The 14,822-nt window shown below is 40.3% G+C and overlaps 1 protein-coding gene across 13 annotated transcripts in view; it reads left to right on the plus strand.

Moving 5' to 3' along the window:
* LOC109677499 (transducin-like enhancer protein 4) overlaps positions 1–13,127 on the plus strand; it is a 150,691-nt gene extending 137,564 nt beyond the window's left edge. For all 13 annotated transcript variants that reach the window (XM_074052104.1, XM_074052117.1, XM_074052111.1 and 10 more), the window contains 6 exons: positions 6,118–6,367; positions 7,447–7,694; positions 8,763–8,910; positions 9,153–9,303; positions 9,611–9,687; positions 11,440–13,127. In XM_074052104.1, coding sequence (XP_073908205.1) covers positions 6,118–6,367; positions 7,447–7,694; positions 8,763–8,910; positions 9,153–9,303; positions 9,611–9,687; positions 11,440–11,547 — 982 coding nt within the window. In that variant the 3' untranslated portion in view covers positions 11,548–13,127. The remainder of the gene's footprint in view (positions 1–6,117; positions 6,368–7,446; positions 7,695–8,762; positions 8,911–9,152; positions 9,304–9,610; positions 9,688–11,439) is intronic.
* Positions 13,128–14,822: the final 1,695 nt, after the last annotated feature.

Below are 14,822 nucleotides of genomic sequence, written 5' to 3' on the forward strand. Positions count from 1 at the left end.
TTGAATAGATTACGCATTCCCTTCGCTTGCACCTCTTCTCCTTCTTCGATGCCCATGATTCTCAAGTTTGGTCTTTTGATGGAGTCAGTGAGTTCTTGCATTTTCTTTTCACAGGTCTTGAGTTGTTTAATTAATAGTTCTTCGGTTTTTCCTTTAATTACCATTTCATCTTCAAGTTCTGAGATCCTGTCTTCTGTTTGTTCTATTCTGCTGGATTGGCCTTCCGTTTTGTTTTGCAGTTCTGTTTTGTTCTTTTTTCTGAGGTTTTCAATATCCTGGCAGTTTTCCTCTTTAATGTTGTCTATTTTTGTCCTGAGTTCATATATCCGTTTATTCATTGTGTTCTCTCTTTCACTTTGGTGTTTATACAGTGCTTCTATGGTTTCCTTTATTTCTTCTTTTGCTTTTTCAAATTCTCTGTTTTTGTTGTCTTGGAATTTCTTGAGTGTCTCCTGTACATTTTGGTTGACCCTATCCAGTATCATCTCTATAAAATTCTCATTGAGTACTTGTAGTATGTCTTCTTTTAAATTATTCTTGTGGGCTTCATTGGGTCCTTTGGCATGGTTTATCTTCATTTTGTTGGAGTCTGGATCTGAGTTTCTGTTCTCTTCATTCCCCTCTGGTTCCTGTACTAATTTTTTGCTGTGGGGAAACTGGTTTCCCTGTGTTCTGTCTTCCCATCATTGTCGTTGGTGTTGTTACTGTCCCTGTACTGTGTGAAATTAAGTATTTTCTAGCTTTTAATAATAACAGTGGTAATATTTAGAATGGAAGGGTGAGCTGAGATGGAAAGCAAGAAGTTAAAGAAAAGGGGAAAACAAATATACAGACAAGAGGGAGAAAGCAGAACAAGGTATCAGACAAGAGAGTTTCAAAGGTATAAACAGGGAGTGTTAGTGTACTAATCGACAGTAAGCTGAACAGACATTAGAGAGACAGAGAGAGCATTGAAAATCAAAGATAAAAACAATTAAAAAAAAGTAAATGAAAGAAATATCTATATATAAAAATGAATTAAAATAAAATGGAAAATAGAAAATTAAAAAAAACAAAAAACTTCCAAGTTTATATGCAATGCACTTTCAGTCTTAATAATTTGGGTGTTGGTCTCAATGTCCAGTCCTGGAGTTGGTGCCTCAGATGTTGTTCTGTAGTTGTCTCATCAAAGCGATGCATAAAGTAGAACAAAACTACACACACACACACAAGTGTCCCAAGTTCAAATGCAATACAGTTTCAGTAAGTTTTTTGGCTTGCAGGTGTAATTCGGTTGTTCTCTCATCAAAGGTAGGGAGAAGAAAAAAAAGCGTCTGGAGGCAGTTCTGAGAGTGGTATCTGCAACTGTGGCTTGCCTGCCTGCTGCTCTCAGCCTGTAGCTGGCAGCGTTATTTATGCAGATCTCTGGGGTGAGCTAGCACTCACCTGGCCCTGCAGGCTTTGTTTGTTCAGAGTTCTCCTGTGCGGGAGCCTCTGCTACAAGCTTTCCCCTTTCCAAGCACTGGGAAAGGTGACACTGCCCCCGCGTTGTCAGGCCTGCGTGTTTATTTACAGTTCATGTGGGAGGTGGGTCTTCCCCCCTCTCCTGTGCAGTTTTCCTCCCACTGCCACTTTCAGAAGCTTTCCTGCTCCTGCTTACTGGGCGGTGCTGCTGCTCCTGCCGGCCACCATGTTTGTTTACAGTTCACGTGGGAAGTGGGTCTTCCCTCCTCTCCTGTGGAGTTTTCCTCCTCCACTCTCACAAGCTTTCCTGCTCCTGGTTGCTGGGTGCGCCCGGCTCCCGCCAGAGGCTCTCCGCCTGCGGCTTGTTTATTTACAGTCCCGGGAAGGAGTCCCTTCCCCTAATCTTCAGCGCTCAGGGCGCCCCACCCTCTTTCCTTTGTGTCTTAACTGTTCTTATTGCTTATTACTCAGTTTCTCTTTTTTTTCCCTGGGTGGAGGTCAGTCTGTCCAGGGGGCTATGCTGCTCTGGCCCAGGCTTGTCTGTGGGAGAACCGCAGTACCGCAAAGCTCACCTGGTCCGCATCTTCCCAGTGGGTGCTGGCCACTGGCGGCCCGGGGGTTTTCCTCGTTTCTCTGTTTAACATGAAGTGGAGATTCTCTGCGCTGGCTGGAGGTGTGGAGGGGTCAAAGTTATGCCTTTTCTCGGTGATTATGCCTGCAACTTGTGTCTCCAGCGTCTCTCCAAGATTTCACTATAGGGGGCTGGCTTTCTGCTTCCTCCCTCTAGCCACCATCTTGGAATCCTCACACCTCAATTTTTTATCCTTAACCTTAACATGATGTTTGTATCACAGTACATGGATAAGAGGTACTTACTACATATTGAGGTATTCACTTAGGTAGAAAGAGAATAATCCTCTGAGCCTGAGTTTATGATTTCTAGAAGTGTTGTCTTTTCTTTCGTAGTCTAGTACTTTTTGCTAGTTACACATAAAAGCTTGTTGAAATCTGTTAATTAAGAATGTACTAAAACTTTATTTTATCTAGTCCTAAATATCATGTATACTAATAGTAGGTAGAGAGCCATGTTATATCCTTCACGCAGTTAGTCTCTGGAAGTTCATTTGGATCCTTTACTTCCAGGAACATAGTAGGTGCTCACAGAGTGGTTAAATTGAAGAATGTTCTTTTGAAGACTTTAAAGGAAGTGTCTGGTTTCTTAACTATTTAAATTCTCAAGACTCTTTAAAACCCATTTAGTGATTCTAAAGGGGAAGAAGAGATGTCTTTTCAAAGAAATTGTCATTAAGAATATATAACACCATCTGAACTTGGAATAACCTTCCTTTCCCTTCCTTTAAGATTTAGTCTTCATGACCTCTTAATTGTTAAATCACTTAGCCCTTTTCTCAGTCATCATTCCTCAGAATCTCAGCCTTTCTTTACAAGCATTACTGCCTTCTCCTCCTTGCCTGAACTGAAACCTACCTCCTTGCTTGGATCACCCTTCACCTGCAGCCCTCTCAGGGGAAGCTGGCCTTTCATTTTTCTCATACAGTCTTCAGGGCCTATAGTGGGGTTGAGAAAGACTGGCTTCCCCTGCTACCTCCTTCCCCAGTCTCTTCCAGAACTGAATTTCTCTCCCTTTTCTGAAAACCTTAACTTTTTCAGACATGTGCTGTTTGAATCTCTCCTCTCTTCCACCTGGCAGGGAGGTTCCCCCAGTTTATTGAAAACTCAACACATGGTTTAGAGTCTTCTTCTACTTAGAGTTTACCATTGTCAATCTGGGTGACTCTGGTATCCACAAGGACAATCCCCTAATAACTTCATCTTGTTTCTTAGACCACTTCATTTGTAGTGAATATCTGCCCTACTTGACTTTAGTTACCTATATTATAGACTTGCAAACAAGAGCTTGTCAGTTGGGCATGGTGGCTCATACCTGTAATCCTAGCTGCTCAGGAGGCAGAGATTTTTTGGGATCTCGATTTGAAAGCAGCCTAGGCAAAAAATTAGGGAGCCCTCATCTCAACAAACAAGCCAGGCATGGTCACTCATACTTGTGCTCTGAGCTACATGAGAGGATGTAGGAAGGATGATCACAGTCTGAGGCCAGCCCCAAGCAAAAATAGGAGACTGGCCTGAAAAATAAAAGCAAAAAAGTTCTGGGTGGTCAAGTAGTAGAGCTCCTCCGTAGTAAGTGCCAGACCCTGAGTTCAAACCCCAGTACTGCCCAAAAAATAAAGAGCTTGTCACCTCCAGAATTTAAGCATCCCATCCAGCTAGATCCTCTGAATTGCAAATCCTGTCCCCAACTTTCTCCCAAGACCTAGCCACTGGCTTCCCCCCTGCCAGAGCCCCCTGACTATTTATCCTCCTTTATCTTGCCTTCTCCAATCCATTCTTTATCCAGCAACCAAAATGGTTGTTTTGAAAGCATAACTGAATCATAACCTCATACAAATCTCCAGTGGCTTCCCATTCTACTCAGAATATCCTTACTTCTCATTCAGCTTACAAGACTGTTATAAATTTGGCCCTTTCCTCCCTTCAATGTCATTCTTTGTTATTCTCTACTGACTGCACTCTGGCCTTCTTGCTTAGTTTTGCCTCAAGGCTTTACATTTGCTGTTCCTTCTACCTGACACAACTCCCACCAGATTTGTGCAAGGTCTGTATCCTTCCTTCTGGTCTCAGCTCATATGCCTTACTGCCTCTACTCCAAGCCCTTCTTCTTTCTTGTTGGAGTCAGTGAGTAAGTGTATGTGTAATGGCATTTACTGATGCCTACAGTTACTTAACTTACCTGCCTTTATATTATCTGGTTTCTTCTCTAAGATATAGGCTTATATGAGAATAAGATACTTAGCCTATCTTGTTCATCTCTGATTCCCTAGCATCCAGTAGTACCTAGCACATATGAAGCAGTTAATAAATATTAACTGAATAATTGATAAGAAGCATGTTCTCTTGCTTTAGCCTTCATGTTTCCCATACTCCTCTTCCTCATACTGTCTTGATATGCCCAAAGTATCATGGACCCTCCAGTGTTCATAGCGCTGACTGACATTTTCCTAGGTGTTGAGGTAAGCATCTCACCAATGAATATCTCTCCCCTGCCTTCCCTGTGCTCACTAAATTACTCCAGAAATATATGTGAAGTAGATGACTATCTCAGCAACTTGCCCTGTGATTTAACCATCTTCTGGCCCTTTTCATTTTATTGTCTCTGCTAATAATTTACTGCCTCTCTGACTGGTCTTGCTGGAGATTACTTAAATGTAAGCCTTCTCTTAGATTCTGCATCTGGTCTTCTTCCTACCACATCATCTGCTTCACGATTATTCTTTCTGCCCTCTTAGCTTCAACTGTCACTTTCTTGCAATGACCACACTTCGATATTTCTAATCTAGCCTCTCTTCTGAATCACACTGTTTGGATTTTCATCTGCTCTCAAGTTCAAGTAAACTGAATCCAAACATACCCATATGCTTCCATTGTCAAGCCAGTCACTAAATTCTGAGCTCTAGAGTCCTTCTAAACATCTCTTTCTTCTCAGGTTACACAGCCATTGTGTCTCCCAAGTCCTGTTGGTATTCTTAAGAATATCTTCCATCTGTTGGCTTTCTATCTTCTTGCCTCTTTTCCACTCAGCAAGCCTGATACGCACTTCCTTTCACAACTGTCTGTAGTTTCCAGGGAAAGTAAAGACACTCACATCTTTCAAAACTACATGTACACTTCATCTTGCCAGGAACATTGAGGTTGTTGAGAACACCCCTCAGTTATGGGCTAAATTCTGAAAACATGGACAGCCTACAGAATTTTGCATTAACAAATCATAAAGTTTTAATCTGATTCTAAACTTCCCTGTGGTTTAATCCAAGTTCCTCTCCTTTTGCACCCACAAATGCTTTTCCTTGCCATTGACACAGTTTTCAAAATGGGCTGTGGCCTGTGATAACCTCCAAGACCAGTCCAGCAGTCTCACTGCCCCTCCCTGACTTCAAAGTCCTAAAAGAAGAGTGAGTATGTTAAGAAAAATGCTGCAATTTAGAAACAAATACTCTCATACCACAGGGCTTCCCATGGGTGTGAACTGCCTTTTAGGTTCTCATTTCACTTGGACTTACTACAATTTGTGATTTGCTAGTATGATCAAGTTGTTATTTCCTTTTCTGCATGTCTGCCATTTCATCATCTGCACCTCGAAACTCAACTCCTTAGAGCGTCAGATTTTTAGCTTACTGATTTCCATCAGTAAGTCACTTGATTGGAATGAATTGATCTATAGGCTTTGGATCACCTAAAGTAGAAGATAATGCAGGGTTTTAGAGTGTCCTTGAATCAGTAGGTACTGTACTAGACATTGCTCATCTTATTTAGTTTTCTGTAAGGCATAGGTGTATTCTCTCCCTTTTAGAAAGTAGAGCTAACGTTCATAGAGGTTAAGTAAGTACTGATGTCATATAGTCAGCCTGAGATGTGATCAGGGATCTAGCTGTGTGACTTTGAAACTTGTATTATTTCTGCTATACTAGGTAAATTTGACTTGTTTGCACATCTCAGGTGGTGGTAAAAATGTTTTTCTTTTCATGTTATTACATTGAGCAGTTAGGTAACATTTTTCTTGTTGCCTTCTTCCTTTCTCTCCCGACTCCCCTGCCTTAGAGCATACTCCTTCCATGTTAGTGCAGACGGCCAGATGCAACCTGTCCCCTTTCCGCCTGACGCCCTCATTGGACCTGGAATCCCCCGACATGCTCGCCAGATCAACACCCTCAACCACGGGGAGGTGGTGTGTGCAGTGACCATCAGCAACCCCACCAGACACGTGTACACGGGTGGCAAGGGCTGCGTCAAGGTCTGGGACATCAGCCACCCTGGCAACAAGAGCCCCGTCTCTCAGCTAGACTGTCTGGTAAGTTAGCATGGATACCAAAGACTTACATTTTCGTTCAGAAACCAGGAACAGGAAGGAATGGTGGTAGAAGGTAGGCGTGAACAACACTACATAGTAGTGATCCCAAGTGGGTAGACTTCCCTGAGGGGTGTGTCTTCTTTTGGGTGTTTGAAGTAGAATGACTCAGTTCTTCATTGTGGCACATAGCACATACACCTGTATAGTTTTCATTAATCCTGCCCCCCAAAGGAAAAGGCAAACCACTTGTTTTCCTATGTAATGGAAGGGTTTAAGGAAACTTAAGAGTTCACACATGGTCCCTGTGAGAGTGTACCTAAGTGTATTCTTACATAAAGCGTATTTGCTAGTCCATGTGCAGACACTAGAAACCCCTTTAGCTGATACTGGCATTTGTCCTTGAGTTGCATAGGAAATTTTAGCCTGGTTTTCTTCCCATATACCAACTGAGTCAGTGCTGCAGCATTTAACTTAAAATTATTAAATGTAGATAAGATTCCCTAATCTCATAAAGAGATTTTGTTTTGGTTTGGTTTTTGTATCACTTAACAGTCCTTGACTGAGTCTTGCCTCCAATTGATGCTGCTTCATTGAACCCACAATGCCCTGTAGTCGTGTGTTGCAGGGTCAGGCAAAAGGATCAGACTGACAGGTGTCTTTAACCCTCGACAACTCCTTGGCTAGTAGTAGGACCCTTCAGTAGCAGCAAAGTGTACCAGTGTTTCACAGTTACATATTCCAGGGGTGTGAGAGTTCCTGCTTTATTGTGCATTTGGATCTGTATGTGTAAATGACATGAGCACTTGATTGATTTGGTGGTGGCAGTAGGAGTGGGTCTAGATCTTTGCATTTTGATGCTAATTAAGATTAAATATCTTGTACTAAATTTTGTAGATCACGTTTAAGTACTTCCTTAATTTCATGTAATTTTCTAGCATTAATCTACTTTATCATTGTCATAAGTATAAATGGCTCATTAAACCAGGAGGGAACACAATACTTTTATGGATTTCTGCTCTCATGTTAATGCTGTTTTCCTTTCCTCATGAGTAATCTCTTGATGGCTTTTGTCTCTACAGAACAGGGATAACTACATCCGTTCCTGCAGATTGCTCCCTGATGGTCGCACCCTAATTGTTGGAGGGGAAGCCAGTACTCTGTCCATTTGGGACCTGGCGGCTCCAACCCCACGCATCAAGGCAGAGTTGACATCCTCAGCCCCTGCCTGCTACGCCTTGGCCATCAGCCCTGACTCCAAAGTCTGCTTCTCGTGCTGCAGCGATGGCAATATTGCTGTGTGGGACCTGCACAACCAGACCTTGGTTAGGTAAGTCAGCAGGATCCATTTCCAGATCACAAGGAAGAGCTAATTTTACCACAGTGTGCTAAAATGCTATATATGTGAGTGTATGTGTCTTAAATAGATGGAATACAATTACATGTTTTCCACACTTTTTCTACTTTATAAAATAAGAAGGGTTTTTTCCTTTTCTTTATATACCAAGCATTGTCAATTCAGATTTTTTAAATTAAGGTCAGTTTGACATAATTAATGTACATAAAGTTCCCGTGACCTTATGAGCTCATTAGACATCTGAAATTTGCCATCTGTGCTTGCTGACAAACCATTATTGCTGATAGATCCTCATTGAGAAGACTCAAAATGCATGGTGCCACACATACCTGAAATAGTCGTTCTCACAAAATTGTTATTTAGCACTTAACCAAAAGCCTGGGCACTGTTGGGCACTGCTCACTGTGAAATGGTCCAGATTGTCTATCGTCTCATATTTAAGGACAGATAGACATAAATTCCAATGTTTATTTAGAAATGAAGATTGTATAGGGTCAGTGTTGGCAAAGCCCTGAACTAACTTCCAAGCTGTCAATACCTAAGAGAAGAGCAAATAAGAGGTATAATTAGCTAATGGGTATGAGAAGGTTATAATCACCCTTTGCTGCAGCAAGGTGAGTGTGTAAAAGAAAAGAGGCCTTTATTGTTCATATCTTATTTTGAAGGGCTGAGCTCTGTATTCAGTTCCAAAAGCAAAATCATTGTCAGTCTTGTTGCTTTTGTGTGAGGTTCACATGAAGAGCTGCTTTGAATTCTCTTAGTGTCCTGTGTACATTTTACCAGGTCCTGGGGCAGTGGACCACACTGAGTGTCCTTCCATTTGCCTTCCTTGAGAGCATGGCCTTCATCCTGCACAGCAACCCACAGACACACTGTTGTATTATATTGTACTTTTTTGTATTATTTGGAATAACTAGAAAATAAGCCAAAATGAAATCTGCAGACAAGGCCTGCACTGAAATTGATGGTCAAGGAATTCCAAATCAATTTCAACTAAAAACCAACTTTTCAAACTCTGTCCTTTCATTTTGACATTCTCAGGCAATTCCAGGGCCACACAGATGGAGCCAGCTGTATTGACATTTCTAATGATGGCACCAAGCTCTGGACAGGAGGTTTGGACAACACGGTCAGGTCTTGGGACCTGCGCGAAGGGCGGCAGCTGCAGCAGCATGACTTCACCTCACAGGTATGGATGGTCTCTGTGCCATTTTAGAAGGCATACATTTATGAAACATGACACACTAACAGAAGGAAGGGCACTTCTGACAGTGGATCATTTTATGATCATCCATTTGACTTTGGTTTCTCCCTGCACAATTCCAATTTTCTTCATTATTTAAGTAGCATCCCCACCCCCTGAAGAGAGAGTATCTCTCAATGAAGAAAAAGCATATCCACTATAGCCAACATCACCTGTTTAAATTCTAGATATTTTCTCTGGGCTACTGCCCTACTGGAGAGTGGCTTGCAGTGGGGATGGAGAACAGTAATGTGGAAGTGTTGCATGTCACCAAGCCAGACAAATACCAGTTGCATCTTCATGAGAGCTGTGTGCTGTCACTCAAGTTTGCCCACTGTGGTAAGCATCTTTGGTTCATTTTCTGTCAACCAGAATTCTTCCTTCTGCCCTCCTGTATTATACTTCCTTATTCCTATTTGCTCACCTAATGCTATGTAATTTTCTGGCATCAGTCTACTTTATTTTTATCGTAACTATAAATGACTCATTGAATCTAGGAGGGTAGGCTTTATTTTTTATGTATTAGATATTTGTTTGTTATAAATTGATTGAATATATGTGAGTAGTTTGTTACTCTGTAAAGCAAATCCTGGGTATATCACAAAGTAACAAAAACACTGCATTTTTCAAAACCCTCCTCCTACAGGCAAATGGTTTGTAAGTACTGGAAAGGACAACCTTCTGAATGCCTGGAGGACACCTTATGGAGCCAGTATATTCCAGGTAATACCTAACATACTTAGTGTCTATGTGTTGTGTGCTTGCTGCCGACAGTGGATTGGCCATGCTGTCTCCATGCTAATTCTCAGATGAATAGTGCACATAAGTGTCCTGGGAGGTTGGAGCTAGGTGTCATCCCATCCTGCAGAATCAGAAACTGCCTAAGGGCATTTAGGCAGCACAGATCTGCCTAGATCTGGGCTCCTCTCCAGGAATCTCTGACCTGAAGCCACAACTGTGCCTTGTGCACTAGTTCTTCGTGCATGCCTCCATCCTTTTGTACATACTAAAGTAGAGGTTTTAGGTCTTCTGTGAAAATCAAACCCCCCCCCCAATCTCTCTTTGTCTTGCTCGTTCTTTCTGTTTGGTTTTAAATTTTTTATTTTAAAACCTGAGTATTTTGCTTAAATACTTACTAGTATTATCAGTTCTTTGATTTTTTTTTTTTCTTCCAAAAGAAGACTGTTAAAAGTTCAGTCAATCCAAATTGATTTTATAAACTTTTGTTCTTCCCAGTCTCTCTCCTACTCTCTGGTACTGGCTGGTGTGTGAGATCTCATAGGCAAGTTAAAGACTTTCAGTATTCTATATTTAGGATATTATTATCTATTCTTTTTTGAGAAATAACAAATTTTTGGTTTTCTTGACCAAGTGGTATAAAGTCGTCATAGAGTAGATAAGTTCAATCGAATCCAAAATGTATTTATGTAGAAAGTGAAAATACCCATAAGAGAGTCAATAGGACAAAACTAGCCGATTGTTGCTGTTGTGAAGCTTATAATTTAATACAAGGGTTTTTCATATATGGATCACAACCTTTTAGGAAGCCCCCAACCAGCACTTTGTTAAACAAATGAAATAGAAAATACTAGAGTGTGTCTTTCATAGTAAATGTAAGTATCATATGAGCATGGGGTTGCGAGTTCAAATTATTATCAGCTGCAATTAAAACTAACACAGAGTAAGTTAGCAGCTGCATTTATTTTTTTAACAGAGTCCTAGTTTAAATCCTGTGGTGTTTCTTTTATTTTGTTTTGTTTCAAATGGGCACAGTTCAGTTAAAAGTTAACATTGAACCCTTTGTAGCAGAGTTGAACACTGTATACCACTTAAGTATGTAGCACATTTCTCTTTCCAACTACTGAATCCCTCTCCTCTTAACAAGTTTGCATTATGTTTTTACTCTAGGAGCATGAGGCTTTTTTACTTGGAATATATTCATATTCTCTATCTCAAAAAAATATATTGTTTTCAATGCTGTTTCCTACATATTACTTCACCTGAACTCTGTGTCAGCCTTCTGAGATGTGAGGACAGGTGAAATGTCTATACCTCTGAGCCTTTGAAGGAAACTAAGGCTCAGACAGGATAGGATAAAGTGATCATGTGTCTGCTGTTCTGTAATATGACCCAGATCCATCAGACAGAAGATGAAGTTTTCTCATATTGATAACATCCAATCTTCACTTTCTGGAGAACAGGATTTGATTCAGGGCCTGGCTTCATCAACAGAGGTGCTCATACCACTGAGTAGGCTGTTCCATCATGTCCCCAAGGCAGGATCCTCCAGACTGAGCTGGTGAGGTGTCCTCCAGAATGGATCCAATCCAGCTCTGCCACATTTAGAAGTGTTGTGCCTGCCTTTCCCTTCTGTTTGCTTCATGGAGCACTTTGCATTTACATATCCAAGTCCCCCAGTGCTCATTGGTTTTTCTGTCAGTATTTAACATTTTTGATTATATGTTTCTTTCCTAGTCCAAAGAATCCTCATCGGTGCTTAGCTGTGACATCTCTGTGGATGACAAATACATTGTCACTGGCTCTGGGGATAAGAAGGCCACGGTTTATGAAGTTATTTATTAGGGACAAATCTTCATGCAAACTGGACTCCTTCTCCTTGTAGCACTTTGCGATGTCATTCTTTTTTGTTCACCCCTCCCCTTACATCTAAAACCAAGGATTTCAAATACTTACTGCAGTTGTGGAGTTTAATCCCTTTTCTTAACCCTTCTTCCTCCTTGCTATTAATTGTGAATACTCATTTAAGAACCTGTGATACCAAATCTTCAGCTCTCTACTTGGAAGAACATGGAGTAAGCATACTTAACAGTGAACGAGTCTTTAATTCTGTATTATATCTGTAATATATTTATTTTGTTTAAAGAAGGCTTTCTAACAATGACTGACTAAATAAAGCTGTCTGCTCCTGCATTGATAATGAAGGTGCATTGTATTTGATACCCTCCCCCCTTTTTTGGGAAAGGAAGGCTTAAAAATTGATTAAAAATGTCACTAAATGTAGACTATTGACTGTATAGAGATGTGAAATGTATAATTACACATGGAAGCAATATGTTGCTGTGTTGTTACTAGGTTTTTTTGTTTTTGTCTTCTACTCATTTTAAATATGTTTGGAAATTTGACTGAACAATTAGAACCTGACTGGCCAAGTCTTATTCAGTTGAGTCTATTTGGACAATTTAACCAATATATCTATAGCTTTAGATTATATTCGATAAAAGTACTTGGACTTTTCTTTTTTCTTTTTTTGACTTGTCGACAAGTGTCTTTGTAATATGTTTTTAATTCCCTTTTTTATTGTATTATAGACAGATGAACAAATTAAATTGGGCCTCAAAGAGAGAACTTAATCCCTTCTGGATATTTTTGCCACATTTCTTTGCAAAGGGAGATGTATATCTTTAGGCAGTTTTGTTGTTGTGAGAAATTATGCGCTATTTTGTGTCATGCTCTTTGGGAGCTGCACAGATAAGGGAAGGACTCCTACTGCTGTGCAAGTCAAGTCTTTCACAAAACAAGGACAGCAGAGGAGGGTTTGCAAAGACCTCCCTCTGAAAGACACAAAGAATGGAGACTCTCCTGGGATGAGGACTTGCTTTCTTTACCTCCAGTTCCTTCCATGTCTTAGTTGGATGTCCCTGAAATGGACACAGGCTGTGCCATTGTGCCAGAAACATTGTGTTATCTTTTATGTTGTTGTTGTTGCTGTTAAACTATAATATGTGACTCCTTTTTTATTATTTTTTGTTTGAATGCTTTAAAAAAATCTTTTAAGTCTGTGGATCTGCTGATGTACAGTGCCTTTGCTGCTATGGATCAAAATCAAAAGAACCGTGTAGATAAACTTTATTGTATAAGTAGAAAATTACTTAATTTCATACTAGAAATGGATGGATGCTGCAAGTTGAAATGGACTATCCATTGACGTTCCTAATGTGGTAGCAGAAAAAAAAATGGTGTCTTAAGTGCTTAGTGTTTGATGTCATTAACAGTTTCGTAAAAACTCTACAGTGTAGAAAGATTTTGATACTAAACTGTGCATTGTACATAGTTCTAATGCATTGTATTGACCACCAGTACTTCTATTATGGTAGATTGTTTGTGCATTCAGACTTTTAAGCATTAAACATAAATAACTTCTAGTGTGCTTATTTTTCTAATTCTTTGTCTTCCTGGCTTTAGTTCTATTCAAGGTAGACTGGTGTTAAGTAGCATGTGTTTTATATCATTGCCATTTTTATTTTTATTCTCACTTGAGATAAGCTAAAAAGGATAAGAGATAAAAATTATCAAAGATTGTTATCAAATATTTATTGAGCATCTCTTGTGAAAATGCTGGCTGTCAGAAAGATGTCACATCTCTCTCAGCCTTATTTCTTTGGAGCTGCACTCTTCAGTGTAGTTACATTATGACTATTTAAACATAATTTTATTAAAATTAAAAACTCAGTGCACTAGTAGCATTAACTACATTTCAGATATTAAGTAGTTATATGCAGCTAGTAGCTATCATACTGGACTGCACAAATTTGTGGATGGTTTCCCTCATCACCAAACATTCTGTGGAACCAACACTGCTTTCAAAATTACAAAGTTAGCTGTGTATATGAAGTAGGGAAACACCTTCTTAAACATCAGCCTTCTCGTACTGGCTTGAGTTTGTAAAGATTCAGCCAAGGAGGAACTTAATTTCAAATTCCTCAAAAATCAGACATTTTTAGGATCTCTAGAGTAAGAGGGCTTAAGTTGGGAGTCCAAGGTAGTCTGCGGCAGCCAGCCTCAGGAGACAGCAGCTCTGGTTCTGCGTGAGTAGACCCCAGCGGTGCTCGTAAGCTTGGACCAGTGTGAGTGCTACAAGCAGAGCTGCGTCACAGGATGACATGAGTCTGTCCTAACAGTGGGTATCTTCTTCACAGGTGCAGCTAGTCTAGGCAAGTAAGTTCTTAAAGACTGGGGCTATAGTACAGTGGTAGAATTTGTGTTTATTATTCCCAAGACCCTGGGTTCAACCCCTAGCATCAAAAAAGTAAAGGTAATTGCTTCAGACTGGTTCTTGAATTTGCCATAGTTTTTGCCCTAAATATGTCTTGCAGAGTCTGATAAACAACAAAGATAAGGGATTACCTGAACCAGAGAAAACTTAGTTCCAATGGAAGAACAAAATGGCATGCAAGGTTGACTTTAAGTAGAACCATCAAGACAATAGAAGGAAGCCTAGATTAAAAAAGCCATCAAGACCTTCTTAAGACCAGTGGATCACATAGAGTTTATAGATACACACTTCACTTTGAGTCACTGCCTTCTAAGTAACTCTGTGGTCAGTGAGCTGCAAAAGATCAGCTCCTGAAATGGTCTATGTGAAAACTTCAGCAGCACCCCTCCAACACCTATATGTGACTGGAACTATGCAGCCCTGAACTATCCAGAAACTCAAGTTTCTAACCATCTCAAAACCACAAAATTCTGGATCCTGCAACCAAGAGCAGAGGCAGTTGATGTCCTTCACCCAGAGGGTAGCTTTGCATGCCATAGCGTGGACATTCTAGCACTCATGCTGTCTGGAAATAATGTCCAACATAAGGCATTTATTGACATTTTTGGCTCTGAGATTTCTTAGAATTCAGAAAGAAATTATAAAGATAAGTCAAAAAACGTTATTCAATACCCTGATGCTGTCATTTCTGAAGCTACCTCATTCCTGGGCAACTTGCAGTGTTTCAACAACTGGGATTTTCCCATGGGGCTTCAGCAGTGGAACAGCAGCTCACCACCTTCTCCATTCTTCTGAGCTAATTGCATTGATTTGTTTTTTGCAGTTCAAATGTATATTCCAAACC

The sequence above is a fragment of the Castor canadensis genome, chromosome 13 (genome assembly GCF_047511655.1).
Source record: "Castor canadensis chromosome 13, mCasCan1.hap1v2, whole genome shotgun sequence".
NCBI classification, from domain to species: domain Eukaryota; kingdom Metazoa; phylum Chordata; class Mammalia; order Rodentia; family Castoridae; genus Castor; species Castor canadensis.